At 39.3% G+C, this 25,700-nt stretch overlaps 1 protein-coding gene across 4 annotated transcripts in view; it reads right to left on the reverse strand.

Moving 5' to 3' along the window:
• The window catches only part of LRRC6 (leucine rich repeat containing 6), a 121,706-nt gene that overhangs the window by 44,365 nt on the left and 51,641 nt on the right, over positions 1 to 25,700 (reverse strand). For all 4 annotated transcript variants that reach the window (XM_037803477.1, XM_037803479.1, XM_037803480.1 and 1 more), the window contains exons 5-10: positions 22,724 to 22,953; positions 13,459 to 13,653; positions 10,779 to 10,856; positions 6,007 to 6,072; positions 2,755 to 2,824; positions 1,903 to 1,998 (exon numbers count right to left, since the gene is read on the reverse strand). In XM_037803477.1, coding sequence (XP_037659405.1) covers positions 1,903 to 1,998; positions 2,755 to 2,824; positions 6,007 to 6,072; positions 10,779 to 10,856; positions 13,459 to 13,653; positions 22,724 to 22,953 — 735 coding nt within the window. The remainder of the gene's footprint in view (positions 1 to 1,902; positions 1,999 to 2,754; positions 2,825 to 6,006; positions 6,073 to 10,778; positions 10,857 to 13,458; positions 13,654 to 22,723; positions 22,954 to 25,700) is intronic.

Below are 25,700 nucleotides of genomic sequence, written 5' to 3' on the forward strand. Positions count from 1 at the left end.
AAATTTTCATTTATTATTTCCTCTATTATTGCTTCTGCCCCCTTTCCCTTCTCTTCTCCTTCTGGGACACCAATGACAAGTACGTACCTGCTTTTTGTTTTGTCCTTAAGTTCCTAGAGACATTGCTTGCATTTTTCCATTCATTTCTCTATCTGTTCTTTTGTGTGTAGGCTTTCAGGTGCCTTGTTCTCCAGTTCCTGAGTGTTTTCTTCTGCCTCTTGAGATCTGCTGTTGTATGTTTCCATTGTGTCTTTCATCTCTTGGTTGTGCCTTACATTTCTATAGATTCTGCCAGTTGGTTTTTCGAACTTTCAATTTCTACCTCATGTACGCCCAGTGTTTTCATTATACGGTTCATCTCTTTTGCCATATCTTCCCTAAATTTTTTGAATTGACTCAGTTGTTTAAATTCCAGTATCTCAGTTGAAGTGTAAGTTTGTTCAGTGCCCACCCTCCAGCTCTCCAAGGTCAGTCATCACCCAAAGCCTCTGTCTGCTTGTTGGGGATTCATATGGGCCATAACTTCATTTTTCTTAGTGTTACCCCATTTTCCTTGGTTACCCCAATCAGGTTTTCCCAGATCAAAATGGGCTCCAGTCCCAGAAGAAAGAACTATTCAGTATCAGGTTTCCCTGACGATGGGTTTTAGAAAATCGGCACAACCTGTGAGGCCTCAGGTCACTGTGCTTTTCTGCCCAGCAGGTGGCACCTGTCAGCCTGTAGCTCTAGACTGGTGTAAGGAGGTGTGGCCTGTGGCGGTTTTCCCCCAGGCTCTGGGGTCTGCTTCTGAATGGAAGCTGGGCCCCACTTCTTTCCTGTTAGGGAAGATAGACCCCTAGGGAGAGGTTATTAGCATTTGAATGGACTTTCTCTGCCTGTGCTATCTCCACCCTCGTCTGGGTTAGAGTGCTGGGAACTGAAAATAGCTGAGGCTTTTTCCACTGAGCTGAAACAGGGACAGAAAGCCCCCTTCAACACCAGTCAGCGGCCACCCTCCAGCTCTCCAAGGCCAGTCGTCACCCAAAGCCTCTGTCTGCTTGTTGGGGATTCATAGCTTGTATTGAGCAGTTGTTTGTTAATTAAAAAACCAGCCAGAGCTCAGCTGAGCTGTATTCACTTGCTTGGAGAGAGCTGCTCTCTAGCACCATGAGGCTTTGCAGCTCGGGCCGTGGGGGGACAGGACTCCCAGCTTCAATCTTCAGTTTTTACTAACTGATTTTATGCTGTGATCTTAGGCATTCCTCCCAATTCAGGTTGGTGTATGATGAGTGGACGGTCACATTTGTCCCCCCATAGTTATTCCAGATTATTTACTAGTTGTTTCTGTTTGTTTATTAGTTGTTCCAGGGGGACTAACTAGCTTCCACTCCTCTCTATGTCGCCATCTTAGATCTTCTGCTATTAATTTTAAGTGCATTATCACTCTTAAGAGTGATATTAGGAAATGGAGGCTTATAAAGCTTGGGTAATTTGCCCAAAATCACAAAACTAGTAAACTGAATATGTGGAATCAAACATAATTTTCTTTTTAGAGATCCAAGGCCTACGACATCTTCTCTCAAATCATTTGTAAGGTAAGTAATGATTTCCATGTAACTGACATGCTTGATGGTGCCTTCACCCCTGTGGAAGAACCATCTGATTTACCCACTCCACCTCCCACCCAACCTCTAGTCTGCAGAGAGAGGAAAAGGCTGCACAGGCTCTGAGAGAAGCAGACCAGAAGCACTAGGGAAGAGAGTCTCTGCTCTTTGTTCTCCTACCTGAGCCACTGTGAGTAGATTTGCTGGTTCTCTCAACCAAAAGAACCTTGCTATGAAACCAACATTAGCCCTGACAGCCCAAGTTCCCTCAGGAACCAACTTAGCCATACTTGAAATTGACTCAAACAGCACTGCCTACCTTGGGCATGCAGATTACTAAATGTCCCGTTGTCTGAGACCGTCTGGCAGAGCTGCTATCAGGTTTGACTTCCGCAGGAAGGACAAGTTGAAAGGGCTGAAAATAAACAGGAGGTGTAATCTAGACTAAGCACTTACATGAAAGGGTTAGTTCAAGAGGTACTTTTATTACAGTTTCAAGATACCTCCTTCAGCTAAAAAATGTGCATTGATTTGTTAGGAGAAAAAAATTATATTTGGCTATGCTTGATATGCATGAACTATTTTACATATTTTAATTAAGAATGTAAGGAGCAGTCATCAATCACATAGTGAAATACTCACTCTTCCATTTATGTTGACATGGATGAAAAGCAATTTATAGATAAAACTTCTTATCATAAAACAGCAACATATTTCCTTTTTTTTGCAATTTTATCGAGATCATATTTCTATTTTAAAAGTCTTCAAACTACCTTATATAAAAAATCAGTACCAGCAAATAAATGCTATTTCAAAAATGATAAAATTACAGTTGCTCTGAATGAAATTGTTGCCAATCTGGAACAAGTGCACTATTTAACTTCAGGCATAAGCTACAGCATATAAGATCATCTTATCAGCTTTGAAAGAAGACTAACCCAATAGACACAGGTACAGAAAATACGAATTTATCCAGCCACCCAATGGCTAGCAGCCATTCCCATGATATATAAATCTCATAAAAACCAGGTGCTTAAAAATAACTCACTAGCTGGGCCTCTCTTATCTTTTGTATTTAAATAATACTTTAACAAATTTAGTTCAAGGCTTAGCTTTTTAGTTGAGTTCAAGGCTGTTTTTGAGACTGCAAGAGCCTGTGAGATATACTCACCTTTCCTTTAACCATTACTCGCACATAAGTTGGTTGCACATCAACATCAATTAAAGAGGTATCCAGGTACCTGCGGAATTAAACATACCAAAATCTTATCAGTCTCCAAACATTAAGTTTACAGAAGTGCAATTACAAATTCACATTTACTGGACCATTTTCAATAAAGAAAGTTTTTTTAAAAAACTATGGTAAAGCGGTCTTTAAAATTCAGTCTTACATTAATCTCCAGACCAAAGGAAATTCATGGGATCAGCAATTTCATTTTTACACTCTTGAGTACATTTGGCATTGATTGCCCCAACCCAAAAATATCTGAGGCCTGAAACACCATAGATTTGCATAAAACAGCTTGCCATGTTCTTCTATCATGAATATTTTATTTTAAGCCCCTACAACTTCAATAGCCAGGAATGCTGAATCTACTAGGCTTGGAGCCGGCGACCACCAGCTCCTGCTGCCTCAGCGACTCCCAAGCTCTTGCAGCTGTTCCACAGCTGCCCCGATAGCATCGCTCCGGGAAGACTGGCTTGGCTCCCCCTCCTGCAAGACACGTCCTGCCGAGCAAGCAGAGCCTTCCATTTATGGCAGTGACCCCCGGAAGGAAGGCGGCGGGATCGTTCTCCTCCACTCAAGAGCAAATGAAAGATTTAGAGTTCACATCACTCATTAAATTAAGAAATTTAGCCAAATAATTACTTTTATGCATTTTAGCATAGTGACTGCGAACACTAGGAAATGCAGGGTGATTCAAAACTCACAAACATGAAAGCAGGCAGGTAACACGGGATACAGGCACAGGCTTCGGAGTCAAGAAGGTGTGGGGAGGAACTGCCTCCACCCCTCCCGGGGCCGTGACCTTGGAACATGTTCCTAACCTCCCTAAGCCTCAGGGTCTCCCCTGTTGAGTGAGGACACTAATAGTACCCATTCCCTAAAAATGTCAGGAAATCAAAGACCCAGTGCCGGGCGCATGGTTAGTGTTAATAGGGTATCACTATATTTTACTTAATAAAAATTTTTACAGTAATAACCTAAAAGAGGGTCAAGTTTCCTACAATTTTACATTTAATATCACCACTTTGATGGATTACACATTCTTTTCTATGCTTGGAGACTCAAAATTGTTCATCTGTCCCTCCACAGGGCCTTAGCATGTGCTGCTTTCTCTGCCTGAAGCAATCTTTCACCAGTTCTTTCACCTTCAATTTCATTGCTCGTGTCACCAACTTCCCCTGACTCCCGTTCATCCCACCCCACCACACAGGCCCTTCATCTCCACCCCTGAATGCTGTCCCTTTTCTTAACAACACTCTTCTTTGTAACTGCATCTGAGAAGCTTGACTCTTTGTTGTCTGACTCTCCCGTCAGGCCATAGCTATGTGAGAGCAGTGACTGCTTGGGGTATGCCAGTTACGGTCTCCCACTGCCCGGCTCACGGTAGGTGTTCTACAGACACTTGTTGAAAAAGTCAGGAAGCATAAACGAATGATTGAATTTAACTTTTGTGTATACATCCATGGGTCAATACAGATAACAAGGAATTTTAGCATAATCATTTTAGACAGAATCATGAGAATAAAAGGACTTTACCACATAGCCAGGAGAAATATTTCCCCTTAAACATTTACACCCATGGGGATGAGGAAAGCTTCCATCTGAGGACTGAACATGAAGCAGCCAACAGGGCTGAATAGAGAAAATGTTACACTTTCATTAAACTCCAGAATTAAGGCCTGTAAATGGAAAGGACTGACAAGCATGAAACAGAGAATGTTTAACAGAGAAACAATGGAAAGGGCAATTTTGCGAGCTGGAAGAACAGTGGACAGGAAGTCAGCTGGAAAGATCTGGAAGCTCTTTAAGGCAAGTGGCCTGGCAGCAAGTGGGCAGAGAATTGGTATGAGGCAGGCAAGAGGCAGCTTGGTGTGAAGAGGAAGAGACCAAAACTTGGAGCCAGGCCTAAGGGTATGTGTCATGGATCCTCCACTTACTGTGGCTACTCTGACAAGACTCGCCCTTTGAAAACTGACCCCTCTTGGGTAACTCCAGGATATAATACATCCTACTTCCCATGGTTACGAAAGATTCAAATAAGAGCGAGTGGGCAACAAGGCTGTCAAGAAGAGAAAGGCAGTCATGACAATGCATGCAAATGCACATGAACTCCACTCTTGGTGTTCATTCGTTCATTCATTCCTGAACTTTGTGAGCTCCTCCCAGGCACCAGGAACTGTTTTAGGTGCTGGAGATATGGGGGGTGGAGGGGTGGGAAGGCCAAACAAAGTTCCAGCTTTGACCACAAATTTTAATAAATACAAGTAAATTTAAATTTTGCCAGATGGAAACCAAAAAGCAGAATGGGGTGGAAGGGAGTGCTGGGACGGTTACTGCTTTCTACCAGAAGGTGGGGGCAGGGAGGCCTCCATAACCAGGCCACAGGCCAGCAGGACTCCTGGGGTGAGAGCAATCAAGGCCAAGGGTAGCACAAGTGCTAAAGTCAGGGGCATCAGCATGTCCAAAAGGGCTGGAGAAGAGGAAAGTCATGCAGGTGGATACTGGAATCAAGAGCATGACAGGACAGGAGCCAGAACCTAAAATCTTCAAGGAATGAGGCAGAGGGACCTCGGTGTGTTTTAGACAAACTCAAGTCAAGAAGGATCGAAGGTGGCATGGGCTGATGCCATCAGTGTCAAAGCCATGGATTTTCTGGGAGGAGAGAGGAACACTTGTCTGGAGGTGGAGATGAGGGGCAAGCGGGGACACCTTTGTCACTTGCGAGGTGAGAGCACTGCAGGGGAAAAGTGTCCTCTGGTGACAAAGAGGCCACTGGGTTTATCAGGGTCTCCAAGATGGGACTGTGAAGGGAGGAGGGAGTCACCACCTAATGCTTATTATTATATGAAAATGTTTTAGAAAATTCAAAAAGGAGTACAAAAGCAAAGTGGTAGCAATATAAGCAGAGAGGGTAGTTTGTGGTATTAGAATTCAAGAAGAGTGAAGTCCTGGGAATTATTTAAACTCTGCCTTAGAAACAGATATTCTGTAGTTCACAGCCATGGAATTGTGGATTCATTTACTTTCCTTTTGCTTTTTAAAATGACTATAAGTTCTCTGCCGTAAAAAAAATGATCATCTTCATTAACTATATGACAAATCACATCCCATTTCAAAATGTATCAGAACTCAAAAGATTGCTAATGAAAATGAAAAGAAAAATGCCATTAAAAATGCATAATAAAATATCATTACCTGTAGACAGCAAGGTCCAAGGTAAGCTGGTTATGTTTTTCATCATCTTTCAAAGAGAAGTCAAGTCTAAGCAATGATACATTCGGAGAAAAAAAAAAAGACAATTTATTTAGCAATACTGAGTAGATAACCCCATCACACAAACAACAGTAAATCTGGTAATAATTTTATAATACTCTCCAAAGACAAACGAATTTTGGTAGACGGACAATAAAATGCCTATACTAATTTTGAAATTACAATAGAAACCTACAAAATATTGATAAACCAGTTATCTTTACAACATTGTTTAAATGTGACAATCTTACAGTAAATTACAGACAAAATATTAACATTGGTGCAGAGAAAGAGACATCTGCTGGTTAAAAGTTTTCTATTTCATTTGAGTTTGCTAGAAGCAAGCTAAATCACTGGACTTACTTATGGAGAACTACATATTACATATGCTGCCCCTTATCCAGCATTCTATTGTTTATATTTTAAACAGCCCTGACTTCCTTCTTTTCCTTTGCCATCCTTTTTCTTCTCCTTTCATTGTTAACCTATCTTTCCATCGCCCTGGAAAAGGCTGAGATACTGCATGTCTTCTATTACCTCCATTTTGCAGATGAAGAAGCAGGGTCTCAGAGAGGAGGATACAGCTGAAAAAGCTGGGAAAGAGAGGATACACCTGGATGGGTGGGCTTGCAAAGCCCTGAGTCTTTTAAACTGTACCCAGAAGCTGACCTCCCTTACTGTCAATATACTAGTCTGAATTATTTGGTCAATTTTATTTTGAGCATGTTCACTTAAGATATTGTTCCGTAAAATATACAATCAAGTAATATTAAAGAAATTAAGCTAAATGGCTTAGGGAAATGTAAAGTTAGCTATCCAGCTGGCTGTCAGCTGTATGTCCACTTGTGACAGTCACTCTCATTGCTCTTAGCAATCCAGCTATGCAGTACTTCTTACAGCTTCTCAAAGGTACCATGCCTTCCTTATCTCATCTCAGGATCTTTTATATTCACTGTTTCCAATTCTCCCTCCAGCCAATTTGAACTCTCCCTTCATCTATCCCATGAAATATAATTTCAGAATAGTTTTCTATGGCAGAGATTGCTATTCATTCCTCATTATCTGTTCCTCCTTTATTCAGTCTACTAGAACCCCTCTTTTTGGCTGGCCATAGGGCTACACAGAACAAATTTCATGTTTCCCAGCCTCCCTTGCAGCTAGGTGAGGTCTTGTGATTTAGTTCTGTGAGTGAAAGTGTTGTATAGTGCTTTTCAGGAATTTTCCTTAAAAGAGGGGAGTGCAGGCTCTTTACTCACTTCCTTTTTCTTTACTCATCTGAGTAAAAGGGATTTTAGGAGGTCAAGAGATGAAGCCATTTAACATGCTACTGCATTGTCCAGGCAAGAGGTAAGTCGGTTTGTACTAAGATGGTGGTGATGAAGTTAATGAGAAGTGGTTGGATACTTGGTAATACTGAAGGAAGAGCTGACAGGGCTTGCTGATAAAATCAGAGAGAGAAGAATCAAAGATAAAACTACACTTTTTGGTCTTAACTACTGGGTGGATGCTCATTCCTGAGATGGAAACCCTGGGGAACAAACAAGTTATGGCAGACAGTGGTAGTGGGGATGGAAATTAAGATTTGGGTTTTAGGCCTGATCAGTTTAAGATAACTATTTTATATCCACACAGTGATGTCTGATATCAAATAGCTAAGTGAATACACAAGTCTTGAGCTCAGGGAAGAAGCTGGGTCTAGTTGTAAGCAATGTAAAATAGTGTCTACAGTAATAGGATTTGGTGGAATCCCCAAAGAGTAAGTGTAGAAAGAAAACATAAATGAGGAACTTGCTCCAGAGTATTTAAGAGACAAGGAAAATACGATCCAGCAAAGCATAAGAAGAAGAGCAGCTAGTAAGGTAGAAGGAAAATGAGAAGGAAAGGGAAGAAGGAAGGAGATGATCAGTTTGGCCCCAAACTGCTAAAAGGTCAAGTAGGACAGGGACTGAGATTTAAACACTGAATATAAAAATGATATGATTAAAGAAGATTCAGGATGATGGAAACCACAGAAGTAGCTGTGAAGTGAGGAACTGGAGGCTGAGTATGGATAATCCATGAGAATTTTGGATATTAAACGGGGGGCAGAGAAATAGAGCATTAGCTGGAAGGGAAACTGGGTCAAGGGAGGTTTTTAAAAATGTTTCAAGATGGAAGATATTCTAGTATATTTGTACACAGATGAGACTAAGCCAGCAGAGTGGGGAGAATGGATACAGAAAAGAAGGGGTAATTGCAGCAAAGTCCTTGATAGAAAGAGGGGATGGGATTAGGGTACCAGCAGAGACTGCCTTCAAATGGGAAGTTTAGTCCTAGTAGCAGGAAGGAATAGAGGACATGGTACAAGTAAGATGGTAAGTTGGCCCTGGGAGGACAGTAAACTTCTGATTGTTTCTTTTTTTCTGTGAAATAAGAAATGAGGTTCTCAGTTAAGAATGGGGAAGTGTAAGGTGATGAGGAAGGTAAGGAGGGAGGTAAAGTTGTGAAAGCATCCCACAGGAGACTGGGAGAATGAACTGCCCAAGAAAATATTCTAAGATTCCCAAGAAGTCCCTCTGAGATCTGTGTCTATAAACCTACAGTAAGACCAGCAAATAAAGTTGAATGTTTCCTTTGGGCAATGCCTGAGAGCAAGCCCAGGAGCAGGGGTAGTGTTAGATTTAAATAGGGTTGGAGTTTTGTGAGGCGATTATGATGGAAGGAAAAAAGGACAAGAAAGTTGACTATGAATACCAAAGACTAATCTCTGTGATGAAACATAAAACCAAAGCAGGGTGCTACAATGTAAAATATAAGGAGGTAAGGGACAATAAGAAAAATAGTAGATGTGATTGTTGGTGTGGAGGGAGTTACCTGGAAAGTAAAAGTGAGAAACTGAAGGGAAAAATTCTGGAAGTGGAATTGTTACAGGTGGCGGCAAATCCAGGAATGAAAGTGAAATTGTGTGGCTGAGGTTGGGTAAAGAACAAGATGTTTAGAAGTCAGGCAGTTGAAGAACTGAGAGTCCAGGGTTTTTGATGGGTTGTCTACAAGCATTATAAGGTCACCTAGAATGACAATGGGAGAAGAGGCAGAGAGAAGACACCAGTCTGGGTACTAAAATTTCCAACGAACTGAGAGGGGCAGAGGGCTGACGGTAGATCAGGAGGACGTAGGTAACTGCAATAAGAAGCAGGGGGTAGTATATCCTGATGGACTGTGCTTTGACAGAGCTGAGAATTTTTAGGGAAAGGGGAGAAAAACAGCCTGAAAGCAGCTTTAAGACATAACTTTCCCTCTGGTATAGGTGGTGAGGAAGAATAAACCAGGCAGTAGAAGCAGCATACTTAAGTTTCAGTTAGAGAAAGAAGATAAAAGAGAAGACATTGTGGATACAGGTTTTACTGACAAAGCATAAGCTTCAGAGGACACCGTGGAAGGTCTGCAGATCCAGGGAGAAGTGAGACATTGAGTTCATAAGGAGGTGTATGGAGCCACGTGAGAATGCAATTCTGGATGAAGATCCATGACCTGAGAGGGTGAGGAGGAGTGACCATGGCATGATGGGAGTAGGTGGCAGGAGGGGGCAGTGGTGGATAATCATTCCTTCTCTTGGTCCCCTATGTGGAATTCATTTAGGGCAGGTTAACCGGTGAGTGTTCTGGAATGATGGTCTTATCAGGGTACATGGAGCTCTGAGAACCTCCCTTAACCCATGTCAAAGGCTGAAGAGAGATGGTCTTTCCCTTGGATTGTCAGCCCCATGAGGGTAGAAACCTGTCGTTTTCATACCTGTATCCCCAGCACCTTGCATAGTTCCTGTGCTGCATTCAGGTCTACCACATGAAGCTGTGTGTGAGGGCATGTGAGTGTATGACTATGACTGTGACTGTGTGTGTGTGTATGGATGAGTGATTACAAACTCCACTCTGAAAATGACAAGATTGAGTTAGTGTGGGTTAGTTAGACAGCCATGTGTCCACCACCTATTAGCAATGTGACCTCAGGCAAGTCACTCCACCACTCTCAGGCTCAGGTTTTATAGCTATAAACTGGAAATCCTGCCCACCCCACGAGATTGTTGTGAAGATGAGATGAATGACGCACGGAAATGAGTCAGGACAGTGCCTATATCATGGTAATCACATAACAAATGGAATGATTAGGTTTTGAGTAATGAAATGAATACAATAAGATTAGTCCATAGGCTTTTTGGTCCATATTTTGGCTACAAGAGGCTTTTTAAGATAGAGATAGATCAGATGTTACACCACTTAAGGATTTCCAGTTTGAATATTTTTCCTCTCTCATTAACTTAATTGAGGTATTCCTATCAGTTTATTTCCTTAGCTCTCAAATGCTTTATAGCTGGGTCCCAGAGCAGACAGTAGATGTATAGGACATATACCAATATTCTCAACTTGTTCATGGTAGAGTTTTAAAAATTAATAAATACATCAATAATGCACTGGTTTTGCATTATTCCAAAGTTGTATGGAATGCATAAGAAACTAAGATTCCCATATACTGAGGGCATTTTCTGGATACCAAGAAAATGAAACACAATGTAAAAATATAATTGATTTTTGCTTTTAAATAAGCACAAAATGATTATTTTTAGAGTCAAACTTGTTAATAGAGACAAATTCTTTGCAAAGTGAACCTGTAATAGGAACCATTAAAATACCCAACACCACTGATTTTACTTCTCTAGGTCTCTATTTGGCCTTACTTACTTGGGCTCATTTACATTCAGGACTTTTCCATCTTCAGTGATCAAAGTCCTGGGTGATTTCACTTTCTTCTTTTCTTCACTTAAGTTTGGGGTGGATGGGAACAAGGAATGATGAGGGGTGGGAAAAAGTGAGCAAAGAGAACATAAAAGCAATTAATATATTTTTTGTGGAACAGTTTAAGAAAAATTAATCAGACATTTATGAATACATCAGCAACTTACTGTCACAAAGTCCATTACTTTAATTCTGTGCTGGGAATTGACAAGCCAGATTGCTGTGAAGCTCTATCTATAATTGTAAAGTAAAACTGTGACCAAGACAATTTGCCAGATAATTCAAATGGAGGGGGGGCCTCCTTTTCATGAAATAGCCATGAATATTTAAATGAGTCTATTTTATGCATGATTTACCCAGATAACTGCCAATTCTCCATTGTACTTTGTGTATACAGCTTCTCTTTAGATAAAATTATATTTTAAAAAATATCAAGTAGAATCTAGTCTATAGAAATAAAATCACCAGCACAGAGGATCTATGTAAAAGGATGTTTATCATGGCATCATTTGTAGTAGGTAAAAACCTAGAACCATTGTGAATTTTCATCAATGGAGAAATGATTGCAGGAATTGTGGTATGTTCATACTATGAAATCTTTTTCAGTTCTTAAAAACTGTTTTTGCTTTTTACCTACTGACCTAGAAAAGCACTGATGATGTATATAGTGAAAACAAATACATAAAATATAAGTCGTTATTTTTTTGGATTAAAAAGAGACCCCCAATCCTACATATGTAGAGATGATGTACACAACTGTAGAGGGTAAAGACCTGATGGGATAGACCCAACTCTGTTAACACTTATTATCTTAAGGGGCGGGGGATAGTTATAAAAGAAATGGAGCGAAGAATAAAAGACTCGTGGAATAATGTGAAATAAAAATGTGGAAAATAAGGTCTATTTAAAACACTACTGAAAATATCTTAAAATTAAATAGGTATATAATGACAAAATCTAGAAGATAAGATGGACAAATTTCTTTAGATGATGGAATTAAAGGCAATTCTTTGCTTTGGATTTCTATTGTTCTTTTAATACAGATTTTGTGTCTGTTAATTTTATTTTTTAAAAAAGTTATCCACATACTTCTGCATCTCAAAAATGGGCCCCCAGGTCCCATTACATTAACATTTCAATGAACTGCACTATTCTCCATGATCCAGAACAATTAAGAAGCACCAGAATTACCATGCTCCACCCTGAAGTGTAGGCAGGAGCAGAAGTAGACAGGAGTCAATGATCACTCTTGCTCATGTTTTCTCCCAGCTAATGAAAGTGACAACATCATCTGAGATGCCAACATTTCTGGGACCTGAGCACATTGAGCAGAGTGACTCTGACAGCCATCCAGTAGAACCTGTGTCCACTGATTTCAGGCTCAACCCAATCTATATTACATGTTATATAGATGTATATGTATACATATATTTATATGTATCTGTATATTGTATATGTATATGTATAGTATGTATGTGTATCTATATATGTGTGTATGTATATGTTAGAAACTATAGTATATGTTACATAAACATATAGAATTTCCATTTCAAAAGGGCTTTGGAATCTGTAAAGCACTTTAAAATGTATTCGCTCATCTTATTTCCTTAACAATACAGCAGGGCAGGTAAGACAGGTCTGCAACCCTGTTTAACAGACGAAGAGAAGTTACTGCTTGCCAACATGAGACAGATAGTCAAGACACAATTCCACTACTGCTGAGGCAATTCCAATGCTCTTCCCAAAGCACTGTGGCCTCTAAGTGTACAAATCACCTGAGTTTTAAAGCACATGTTTTATGTAAAATTTAATGATTAGTTTTTGTGTCTCATGATCTAATTAATGAAGAAAATTTTACAAAGTCAGCAGAAATTTCTAATAGTTCTTCTGCTCTTTTAGTTTCTTGCTTTTAGTAGATGATCATAGGGAGAGATGTGTTCATGCTTGTCACTGCCATGAAGGTTCCTGCATTTTAGAGCTAACGGATCACGTTCCAGAGCTCATGAATGATAAATCTTCCCATAAGTGACACACTTTACACACTAGACTTAAGCAGTGACATGAATTAGAATGACATAGAGCCTATCTATGAAAAAGCTACTCTGGAAATAACAGCTTAAGCATCTCAGCATCTAACAAATAACCAAATAATATATCTAAATAATTCAAAATTGAAAGCATACTACTAAACGAACAAGAGAGTTGAATTAGGAAAACATAATGCCTAATGAAAGAATTTCTAATTATTCATCTTGTAAAAGAAAGGAAAAGAAGCAGAGGAGCTCATTCGTCCTGTGAAGTGGCCTTTCTCTTTTACTACAGTAACTAGTATCTCTGATCTGGACTATACTATCACTAGATATATTTTAAATAGTTAAAAAGCTAATAACATAAAAACAAACAAACAAAACCACACCTGACTCATAATGCTCTAAAGAAGGTGGTTTGTTGTGAATGAATATTAGCAGACACAATTCAATAAAAAGCTGTACTTAGAAAAAGCAGTCTACAAATGATGGCTAACAAAGATGTAACACAGACAATGGGTAAAATAATGTGTGATCAAGAAAATATATTCCATAGGAGAGTGTTGTTATTTCAGTGATAGGAAAAAAAAATGGAATACCTTAATTTTTCCTGGTCTTTCCGTTGTTTTTCCATATGTCTAAGAGTTTCCAGTCTAGATTCAGGAGTAAACAAAGAAGGCTTATTCCAGAATGCCAGGTCGTCATCTTCACTTTCATCTAATTTCTTTATGTTGTGTTCCACTTCTTGAGTTTCTGGTGCCTGGAGGTGGTCTTTGCTCTCTAATGAAGACAGGCTGGGGAAGAACAAATATACACAAAGCAGATAAGACTAATAATGGATGCATAAGCTTCCTCCTTAATGCTCCCCCTTAAATAGCATATATACTTTCCTTATGTTACTGTTTCCCATTTGAATGACAAAATGCTTCTCAAAGAAAGCCTACCCAACCAAGTTGGAGGAAATTACTGTCAGTGCATTGTGGCAGGCCTACATCACCTACAGTTAGGAAAACTAAAGTCATCAGACTCAAGGGATCATAAAACTAGTTGATCTGCATCACTGGGGAGCTTTAAAAATGTCCAGATTCCTAGGCTCTGATCAGAAATCCTGTTCAGTAGATCTGGGATGGGGCCTGGGAATCTACATTCTGTCATAGTTTGCAGATGGTTCTGAAGACCAGATAAGTAGAGGGACCACAGACCTTTGCCTCCAGTCCCATACCCCTCAAATCCACCTCCACCCTCCTCTCAGAGGAACTGCCTAAAAGGCAAATTGGATCATATTATTTTTGGGTTCTCTAATGATTCTCAATCTCTAAAATGCTCTAGTGGGTCATATGAGACCTTCTACAGTATGGCTTCTGCCTACTCTGTGACTCCAGATCCTGTAGCTTTATAGTAACACTGTTCTATTCCTTCTCCATTCATGTTACGTAGACTATGGGAGAATTAAATGGTGTCTCTATATGAGACATGAGATCTTCAACATTTGTTCAGTACAGATTCAAGAAATATTTATTGAGCATCTTCTGCATGCCAGGTACCAGAGATAAAACCCGGGACGCACCTTTGGGAGATTCTATTCTGGTGGAGAGAAAATGACAATATTCAAACAATAAACATTGGGTATAGCCTCTGTCCCCCATCTCTCATCTCTAGCTAGAATATACCTTCTATTAGGAAATGACAGTAAATGAAAAGTCCACATGAAGCCTTTAGTACAAAGTATGGCACACCATAAGTACTCAATAAATGTTAGGCTTTGTTGTTGTTATCGTTGAAATGAGCAGACACAAAAGCTCCACTTTAGTGACCTTCAAATAAGATGTTTTATGACAGGATAGACCCCAAATACCAGAAAATCAAGTTTTAAAAGCATAAACAGAACAAAGAATAAAATTCTGCTTAGATCTTTACATGTTATAAATTAAATTAGGTATTTTAATAAGCTATAGTTCTTTATGGTATTGAAAAACAATCTATTAAGGGGATCTATTTATTCCACAATATTCAAGCTAATTGCCACTGAAAAAATTGGTTCCATTCTCATTTAAAAGACTTTTTCTTTTGGCTGAAGTGACTAATTGGTTCTCTTTAACCTTTTAACCTTTTGCAGTCTAAAAAAAATAGATAATGAAAACATGAAAAGTAACCACACTTAAGAAAAAAGATCAGAGATATCAGTTAAAATAATAAGTCTCCAAAGGCAACACACATATAAATGTATGTAGCCAGGTGATGACAGAAACCAAGGTCATTAGGGCCTCAACAACAACAAAAAACTGTTCTTCAACCACTACCTTCGAATCTGCTCTCCAAGCTCTCTTCCCCACCCACAGGCTTGGGCCACTTCAAGCATGTCTCATCTCAGCTAAGACTCACTTCCAGGTATTTAAACAGGCTAGTCCAGTTTAAATAAAACTTCAATCTTCCATCCAAATCAAAGCCCTTCCTCTCCCTCCGCAAACTCTGTTCCCTGTCCCTACACAGGATCAGGTGGTGCCTCGCAGGAGGACACCATCTGGCGTCTAGCCCTTGCTGCGCATCTACTCCTCCCCCCACCCCCGACTCTGCCTTTCTGGGCCTTTTCAGCTTCCCCCTTCCTGCAGCATTTTGGGCCTGGAGGATGGATGGGGGAAGGAGGCCCCATCTCTTATGTAACTGATGCTTTTGTAATGGGACTGTTGGTATCCTGTTTGGGGCAGATGCCCGGATACTGGCTTTCTCCTGTGAGCATATGTGTGTGTTCCTGGAGACACTACAGAGTTCCCTGTCGGCGTGGTCAATGTTTGGCTGGTCCTCTTGTGATACCCCCTCAGCTTCTGCCACTGACAATCCACCTCGCAGTCTCTTATTGCTGTCACTCTCATGGGCAGTGTCCCTTCCAGAAAGCCCAAACCCCACTCCTCCTCCCATATGTATTTGGCCCCAAGGAATGGTCACAAATCCTTGCCATGGCAAATGCCTGAAGTCTAAGCTGATTCCACTAATGCCCTCTTTCCTGCCTCTTCTGCTCTAGGCTGCTCCAAGCACCTCCCATCTTCATTCTCCTAGATGGAAGCAGGCTCTACCTAGTCAAGAGTGAAGATGCCATTTCCCCCTTCTTACAGCCTCCCCTCCCCCAGTGATGTTCTGAAAGAGAAGTCCCTCCATTTCTCCCCAGCTAGATCAGTGAGTCACTATGTCAATGACTCTCCTCTGGAATGTCTGGGTTTCTTTCATGTAGGCTAAATCGGGGGACAGGGGTGATAGCTGAAGACCAAGTCAATTACTTCATAGCCAGTTCTATAGGGGAAGCAAGCAGACACCTGCAAGAAACCCAACTATAAATCTCTCCTAAAATGCAAGGAACAGATAATTTTAAACTTTTGTAAACTCTTATAAACTGAGAATAGGAAATTATCCCTAACCCATTTTACATGCCTATTATAACCTCAAAACAAACACCAAGGAAAAAATACGAGAAAAAATACTGTAGCACAAATTCATTTATGAGCATAGGTACAAATATTATAAATAAAATATTAGCAAATTGACTGAAATAGTGCATTAAAAGTATGCATCATGGCCAAGCTGGGTTTATTCTAGAAATTCAAGGATGGTTTATGCCCCAGTTTGAATGTATTATGTCCCCCAGAGAAAGCCATATTCTTTGATGCAATCTTGTGGGGCAGACATATTAGTGGAGATTAAGTTGGAACGTTTGGATTAGGTTGTTTGCATGGAAATGCGCCCCATCCAACTGTAGGTGATAACTCTGATGAGATATTTCCATTGAGGCATGGCCCCACCCATTCAGGGTGGGCCTTTATCAGTGGAGCCATATAAATGAGCTGACAAACAGAAGGAACTCAGTGCAGCTATGAGTGGACATTTTGAAGAGGAGCTACAGCCAAGAGGGACACCTTGAAGAAAGCACAGGAGCTGCAGATGAGGGACAGTTTGACGATGGCCATTGAAAGCAGACTCTTGCTGATGGCTTGGAAAATTATGGGCTTCCAGGGGGTTGAATCCCAGAAGCTACAGCCCAACGTGAGGATGTAACCAAACATGGAACCCAGCTGCCATTTCAGTACAAGCCAAGATTGGAAAAGGAGTTAAGCAGAAAGAATTTGTGGAAAGTCCTATTGTCTGATGGCTTTGACCCCTGTGTCCTTCATGTGAAGCCAACAGAATTTTTGCAAGATCTTTATAGACAGAGCCATTGCTGGTCTGGACTGGAGGAGACAGACAAGGAACAAACTGAAGGAAAAATTTCTTCAAAGACAGAGCCATGGAGGCTGAGATCTGGAGTCAAGAGGCCTTGGGCTGGGAGAGCAGAGTGGCCCACATGCATGGAAAGGGTGAGTTTGCCCCGGAGGTCGAGGGTGGGCATTCTGCCTCGATGCTCTGGAAGAGTTTTGCCACCCCAGGTCCCAGAGAGGGTGGAGCACATTCCCAGGGAATTGGGGAGATCCTGGCTGCCGCACCACTGTTCTGAAGGGGTTGAGCATGTGCCCCAGAGATGGAAGGGAATCTGGGTGCTGCCCCGATGTTTGAGGAGGGTGGAGCTGAGATGGTCTCCCCAAAGTGTGGATATGTTGGAGCATTCACCCAAGCATTTGGAGAAGAAAGGGCTGATGCAAAGGCCCTTAGGAAGGGTTAGACTCCCGCTCTCTCAAGCCCCAAGGATAAAACATCGTTCTCTAAATGACTCTCAGACTTTGAAATCCAATGGAGTTTGTCCTGCGGGTTTTAGGACTGTTTTGGTCCTGTTAACCCTGTTTTCCTTACTGTTTCTCCTTATGGAAATGGGAATGTTTATCCTATGAATGTCCCTCCTTTGTATATTGGAGGCACATAACTTGTTCTAAGTTTACAGATCCACAGCTAAAGGAGAATTATGCCTTAGGACTGACCACGCCTATAATTGATTTTGAAGGGATCTTGTACTTAACTATTGTTACTGAAATGATTTAAGTTTCTGTGATATTGTTGTGGGATGAATGTATTTTGTATATGGAAAGATAATGTCATTTTGGGGTCCAGGGGGTGGAATGTGTCAGCTTGAATGTATTATGTCTCCCCAAATGCCATTATCTTTGATGTAATCTTGTGTGGGCAGACCTATCAATGTTAATTAGATTGCAATTCTTTGAGTGTTTCCATGGAGATGTGCCCCACTCAACTGTGGGTGATGACTCTGAGTGGATAATTTCCATGGAGGTGTTGGCCCGCCCATTCAGGGTGGGTCTGAATTAAATTACTGTGAGCACTATATAAGTTCAGACAGAAGGAGCAAGCTGCTACAGCCAAGAGGGACACTTTGAAGAAAGCACAGGAGCTACAGATGAGAGACAGTTTGAAGATGGCTGTTGAAAGCAGACTCTTGCTCCAGAAAAGCTGAGAGAAGACAAATATCCCAAGTGCAACTAAGAGTGACATTTTTGAGGAACTGCAGCCAAGAAAGGAACATCCTAGGAGAAAGCCATTTTGAAACCAGAACTTTGGAGCAGATGCCAGCCATGTGCCTTCCCAGCTAACAGAGGTTTTCTGGACATCATTGGCCATCCTCCAGTGAAGGGACCCGATTGTTGATGTGCTACCTTGGACACTTTATGGCCTTAAGACTGTAACTTTGTAAACAAATAAACCCCCTTTATAAATTGCAATCCATTTCTGGTGTTTTGCATTCTGGAAGCATTAGCAAACTAGAACAGTTTAATATTAGAAAATCTTTTAACGAGATGCAACATGAGCAGAAAAACATGATTATCGCAATAGATGCAGAAAAAGCATTTAATAAAATGCATTTTATTGGAATTGGAAACATTTCTTCTAATGCCAGGAAGAAGACATAGATGTCTGTTATTCCGGCTAGTTTGCCTCTCACCAGGCACAGTAAAGAAAATACGGTAAGACATAAGGATTGGAAAAAAATTTTAAAGCTGCTGTTTGCAATGTGTTTTACTGCACAGAAAACACAGGAGAATCTATAGACTATTACATCTTTTTTTAAAAGTCAGCAAAATTGCTTAATACAATACAGAAATCATTTGTCTCTTTATACAGCAGCAAGAACCAATTACAAGTCTATTTTTAAAATCCCATTCTACAAGATACTTAGAAATAAATCTAATAAAAGATGGTTTAAGACCTTTAAGGGGAAAATTACAAAACCTTACTGAAGGACTCAGACGAAGGTCTAAATAAATAGAATGAGCTATTCCAAAGTTCAGCAGGGAAAGAAACAATGCTGTGAAGATGTAAAATTTCCCCCTAATTAACAAATAAGTTAAATGCAATTTCAATCAAAACTCCACTCAGGATTTTTAGGAACTGGATACACTGATTCTAAAATTCTCATGAAGAGTAAAGAACCAAAAATAGCTAAGACAACTTTGAAAAACAGTAGTATCTCCTACCAAGTATCAAGATTCACTATAAATCTATAGAAATTATAACCATGTGAGGTGCTCCCATAGACCAATCAAGGGAGCTCAGAAACTGACCCATGAATACCTGGGTAGAGCGTCTGTGGAGGAGGTGGTGTTACAGTTCACTGGCAGAAATACAGCACCTTAATAAGTGGTGCCAAGAAAATTTGCTACCCAAATGGAAAACCGTTAGTGCCCTACCCTACACCAAATACAAAATTAATTCCTGATAGAAACCTAAATATAAATGCAATCCTATTAAACATACAGAATAAAACATAAGAAAGTAAGTTTGTGACACTGGGGACATGAAGAATTTCATAAACAAGATGGTAAAGTACAAGAATAAGTTTAATTACATTAATATTTTTTATTTCTATAAAATGGAAGCCCTTATTAAAACTAATGCTGAGTCTCGGGTTGATAGAAGATGTTTGCAAAGCACATAGCCACCAAAGAACTTGTACCTAGAATAGAAAAGAACTATCAATCAATAAGAAAAAAATATTCAACTTATTGAAAATAGGCAAAGGCCATAAATAGAGGAAATCTGAATATCCATTACACATATTAGAAGATATTTAAAATAGTGAAACTCACTAATAATTACAGAAATTAAATTTTAAAATGAGGTGCTATTTAACACCCAAAATTATTGGTCAATATTTTAAAGTATCATATTTTCTAGTATTGGCAGAGGTGGAGAATTCTCATATATTGTTGTTAAATTAGTATAGATTAAAAGAACACTTTAGAAAATAGTTTGGGAATACATATAGAGTTGAAAAGATATTCCTCATTTATGATGTAGCAAAGGCACAAGGAGATGCACACATTGGAGAAATATTCATACCTGTACAAGGAGACGCGCAATACTGTTTGAAAAAACTGAAAGGAAAATCCACCTAATTAGCCATCCAAATAGGTTCAGCCAACCAAGGGCTGATCTTCAGGGGCCCCCACTCATAGGGCTGTACAGCCTATAATGCTATTGCCTATCTTGTCAGTTAGAGGCAATGAATCACAAGCTATTACATATTTTGAAAATCTCTGGAATAAATAGTGGTTCATTCATCCAGTGGAATTATACTCCATAGGTAAAATGATTGAACTAGTTCAACATGTATTCATGTGCATAAATCTCAAAAATGTAATACTGAATGAAAAGCAAGTCTGCAGAAAGATGTCATTCATGTTAAAAAACACAAAAAATATCCTTGTTTAAAGAGGCATGATTTGGTTCTCTCTAAATTCTAAGATGTTAAGCTGGTCAGTCCCTGTAACTGCAGGTATCTGTGTGACCCCTGAGACTAAGAGCCAGAGTTTGGCAGCTATGAATGTTACCATTACCCCATACAGCAAATGTTAAGCTGAAAAAGAAATCAGACTTCAATTAGAGATAATGAACAAAATGGGCTTGATTAGAACTAGGGTAAACCAGACTAAAGGTAAAAGGATGATATTGATTTTGTTTAAAAACCTCAACTTCTGTGTGAGACCAAAGGAAGAGATGTTTACTTGGTGCAAAATCTATACTTTCTGTAGCAAGCTATATAATTTAACTTGTATGGTCAGTTTATTCAAATACCATAATTACATGGAACCTTGAATAGGGGGTGAGATCTGGTGGTCTGTACAGGTTAGCATGAAACCTCAAAACATCCTAGAGTAAGCTGGGCAAAGAATAAAAAGTATGTTTAATGGCAAAATTAAACTTCCCCACCAGGGGAATTCCTGATATGCTCGCCAACACTGGGGACTACCATTGCAAAAGACCGTCTTTGATCTTGGGGTTTGCCCTTATGAATCTGTTACAGCAAAAGAGAGACTAAGCCTACCTACAATAGTGCCCAGGAGTCACCCCAGAGAACCTCTTTTGTTGCTCACATGTGGCCTGTCTGTCTCTAAGCCCACTTGGCTGGTAAACTCACTGCCCTCCCTGCTACATGGGACATGACACCCAGGGGTATAAATCTCCTTGGCAACATGGGACATGAGTCTCAGGGATGAGCCTGGACCTGGCATCATGGGACTGAAAAAAGACTTCCTGCCCAAAAGGTGGAAGAGAAATTAAACAAAATAAAGTTTCAGTGGCTAAGAGATCTCAAATGGAGTCAAGAGGTTATTCTTATGCATTATATAGCTATCCCTTTTTAGCTTGTAGTGTACTAGAATAGCTAGAAGGAAATATCTGAAACTGTTGAACTCAATCGAGTATCCTTGATTCTTGAAGATGATCGTACAACTATATAGCCTATACAGTGTGACTGTGTGACTGTGAAAACCTTATGGCTCACATTCCCTTTATCCAGTGTTTGGACAGATGAGTAGAAAAAGGGGGACAAAAAGTAAATGAATAATAGGGGGGGAAAAAGGAGCATGGAAATGTTTGGGGTGTTCTTTTTTACTTTTCTTTTAATTTTTATTCTTATTATTTTTTGGAGTAATAAAAACATTCAAAAAATTGACTGTGGTGATGAATGCACAACTATGTGATGATACTGTGAACAACTGATTGTACATTTTGGATGATTGTATGGTATGTGAATATATCTCAATAAAATTGCATTAAAAAGAGGCATGATTTTGGAGTAAAGGTATTAAAAAAAAGGATGGAATCAATATATACCAAATACGTAGTAAAGTCAGGATAGTGGACACCACTGGGGATAAAGGGAGTAATGAGAATGGAGAAAAATTCATAGAGGCTTCTACCCCATCAATAATATGTTATGTCTCATTTTAAGAAGATCCAAAGCAAACATGCAAACTGTTGACATTTATTAACTGTGAGTAGTGGAAACTGAGCTGCCTATTTAACTTCTTTTTTTAAAACATTTATGTATATCTGAAATATTTTATAATTATTACTTTCTCAATTTAAAGAGATTCTTTTAGCAAAATATTTAAAGCATTCACTGTATGGAATCAAATCAACTGTCTATAATTGCAATTCATAAAATAAAGGAGCATAAAAATTCAGATTTATAAAAAACACTAATTAGAGAGTTGTTAATCACATTAAAAATACATCCATTATGTAATTCACAAAATAGAATGTTTCTCTGATGCAATCAAAATTATCCAATTTATAATAATGTGATTTGCATTTAACTTTTCTGAAATATTCCTACTTTATAAATCATGGTACACCTCCTAATTCATCTTCCCTGCAGATATTTTATAGCAATTTATCTGAGGATGATTTCAGGTACAAATTAAAATTTGCTAGTTTGGAAAGGCATTTTTTTTCCAAAAAGAAGAAAGCCTCACAGAGTTGCCACAAAACGTGTGCTATTCATATTCCTTTTGCAAAATTCACATCATATTTTATTCTTCAGAGTAACCTTCTGAAATATAAGAGACATTGTGAACACCTTGGTAAGAAAACATAGTTTGCTGCTCTTAACAAAAGTTAACTAGAAAGTAAACTCTAATATTTACATACAGAGTAGCATTGATGTCTGTGTACCAACGTCCATCAAAGCCTGGGTTACTTCTCTTCCTCTTGTCTTCATTTTCATGCTTTTCTTGAAGTTTCCTCTCAGCCTCTTCTTTGTCTTTGGCTCGTCTGAAGCAGTAAGCTTTTTCCTGCTCTCTGATTTGTTGTTCAATTACTGGGTAGTTCTGCAGTGCCTGAATTCTCTCTGAACGCTCTATTTCTTTACCATCCAACCACTTAAATGAAAACAACCAACATAGTACAATTATTCAAACACTGCAATTCAAATAAGCTCCACGTTGATTTTGATTGGAATATTTTAAACTCAGAAATAATGTACCATGGTGATAGGAAATTAAAATCAAAGTAATTAATGGGAAATATCAGAAACACTGATCCAAATCAATGTTTATTTCATACAATTAACACAGTATACAAAGTATCTTTACCAATAATAATGATAATAAGTAGGCATAATATCAAAACCGATAATGACAAGCTCTAGACAACTTATAACCGCTATTTCAAAAATTTCAATGCTGCAAGTCAAATCATTGCCCCCACATAGATCAAGGGCACTTTCCAAATGGTATCTATAAAAAAGAAGCCTTGTATATCACACAAAACTGAGCTCTGATCCAAGTGAGCCCAGGTTGCACCCCTGACATGACACACAGAGCGTACCATTAATTATTATGGTCACTGTTTAGACTTGATATTTTTATAGCAACATTCCTAATTGAAAAATTAAAATAAAAACACCAACTTAATACCTGAAGTTTCAAAGCTACCAGTTTAAAGATTACCTATTTATTTACCCAACCTCATTCTACAAAAAGAGGTGGAAAGCTGTGGTGAGCAGAACAATAGCTTCCCATGATGCCCACGTCCTAATCCCTGGAACCTGTGACAACGTCACTTTTCATGGCAAAAGGGAATTTGCAGATATGACTAAATTTAGTATGCTAAGTTGCAGAGAGTATCCTGAATTCATGGAATGGGCCGTGTGTAACCACCAGGGTCCTTAGAAGGGAAAAAGGGAAGGCATTGGAAGATGCCAGGCTGCTGGCTTTGAAGATGGAAGAAACGGCCATGAGTCAAGAAACGCAGATGGCCTCAAGAAGCTGACAAGGCAAGGAAATGGACTCTCTGCTGACACCTTCATTTTGGTCCAGTGAAACCTATTTTGGACTTCTGCCCTCCAGAATTGTAAGATAATAAATTTGCATTGTTTTAAGCCATTAAGTTTGTGGAATTTGTTATAACACCAATAGAAACTGAAATAAATGGAAAAACATGCAAATATTGAGTAAAATAAAACAAAAAAGTTTATCAGGACCAGCTAAGTTATAAATCAAAATTAAATTTGTAAATTTGGAAACAAAGAATTTAAACATGTTTTGATCAAATGGACTCATATGGATGGCTTCTATAGATAGGCTGCAGATTTGGCTCTGAGCTTCCTAGCAGCCACTGCAAAATAAAAAACAAACATGACCAGTTGCATGATTATTCACTGTCTTTAATTAAAATATACACTAGTTTCTAGATTTCTCCTAATATTTTGTTCTAAAATACATTTCTGAAGTTGCGTTTCATAAAAGAGATTCTGAGAACTGCCATGCATGGTTTCCACAGAAACAGGTCCAGCAACAGGTTTCAGAAGGCTATTTCTTTGTGCATCCTTCAATGACAGACGATGCCACAATGATATAACTCAATTCAATACATTTTATTTTTTTAAGGTGATAAGTAATTTTGATCCAAATAGCCTTAAAAAAAAATTAACCTGGTTTAATCTAGATTTAAGACCTAAACAAATTTAGAAGCTTTGGGATAAAGATCATTTCTTTCACCTGGATTTTGGCGAATACTGGGCAGCAAGATGATACTCTCTGATAGGGATTTAAGTATTTTTTAAAGTATGCTTCCTTGTATTTTGGTTAAACAAATATTGATTTGATTTAGACCTACTAATCCTAAAAGAGTTTAACAACTCCCTGGTTCCTTATATATGGAAGGTAAAAAAGCTCATACTGAAAACCGATGGCAAATTTTGAACTGTGCCACATGTCTGCCAGCAACTAACTGTCCTAGGAAACTTCTTACTGGGTCTTACTTTATTAGAATACTTTTGCCAGGCAGTCTCCAAGATTGGACAAAATTTCCTTCAAGCTAAAAATCACATCTGAGTTGAGAAGGTGCAATGAATTGAGATTAAGATTGAAGTTGAGTGTTTTAGTATTTTTTTCATTTTTCTTCACTTAGGAGTCTCACATCACAGAGGCAGAGTGTCCATGCTTATAATGAATTGTGCTTGCTTGCAGCAAAGAAAAGAGAAACTAAGATTATTGAAGGCCTCACAGAACTCCTTTAAAGTGGGAATTATCCCATTAGAGATGAGGAAAATGAGGCATGCAACTCCTTAGTGCAGACGTGAGTCAAATCCTGGTCTGTCTGCTAAGCAAAGCCTTTCTCCATTATACTATGATGCCAGCTTACTACCTGGAGTAGCTGAGACACTGGGAAAGGCTACTCTTCACACCTTTTCTATGTGGCTGTCGAAAAAATAACCACTCTATTAACACAATTCCTTTCAAGTAGATCATAAGATTTCAGTGAAACGGTAATTAAAATTCTAAAGCTACCCAACTTATTTTTAAATACTAGTACACACATTTATGGACACCATTTTTCAAAATGAGGCACTTGCCTATTTTAGCAGCTTATTCTGAGCAGTCTTTCCAGAAGGAAAGACTTGATTCAAAGCCTACACATGAACCCAGAGAGAAGCAGGGAGTGTGGTGACACTGTGAATAGTGGAGGCTTTGGGGTCTGAGGCATGTAGATTCAGAGCCTACTTGTGCCACTCAGCAGGTTTGTCTACTAAACAAGGAGCATCACCTGTCTGAGCCCTGGTTTCCACAACTGGAACTGCACCTAATCATCTCCTTGAAAGAGGTGGGGGTCAGCAACGCCATGT

Source organism: Choloepus didactylus, chromosome 14, assembly GCF_015220235.1.
Source record: "Choloepus didactylus isolate mChoDid1 chromosome 14, mChoDid1.pri, whole genome shotgun sequence".
In the NCBI taxonomy this organism is placed as follows: domain Eukaryota; kingdom Metazoa; phylum Chordata; class Mammalia; order Pilosa; family Megalonychidae; genus Choloepus; species Choloepus didactylus.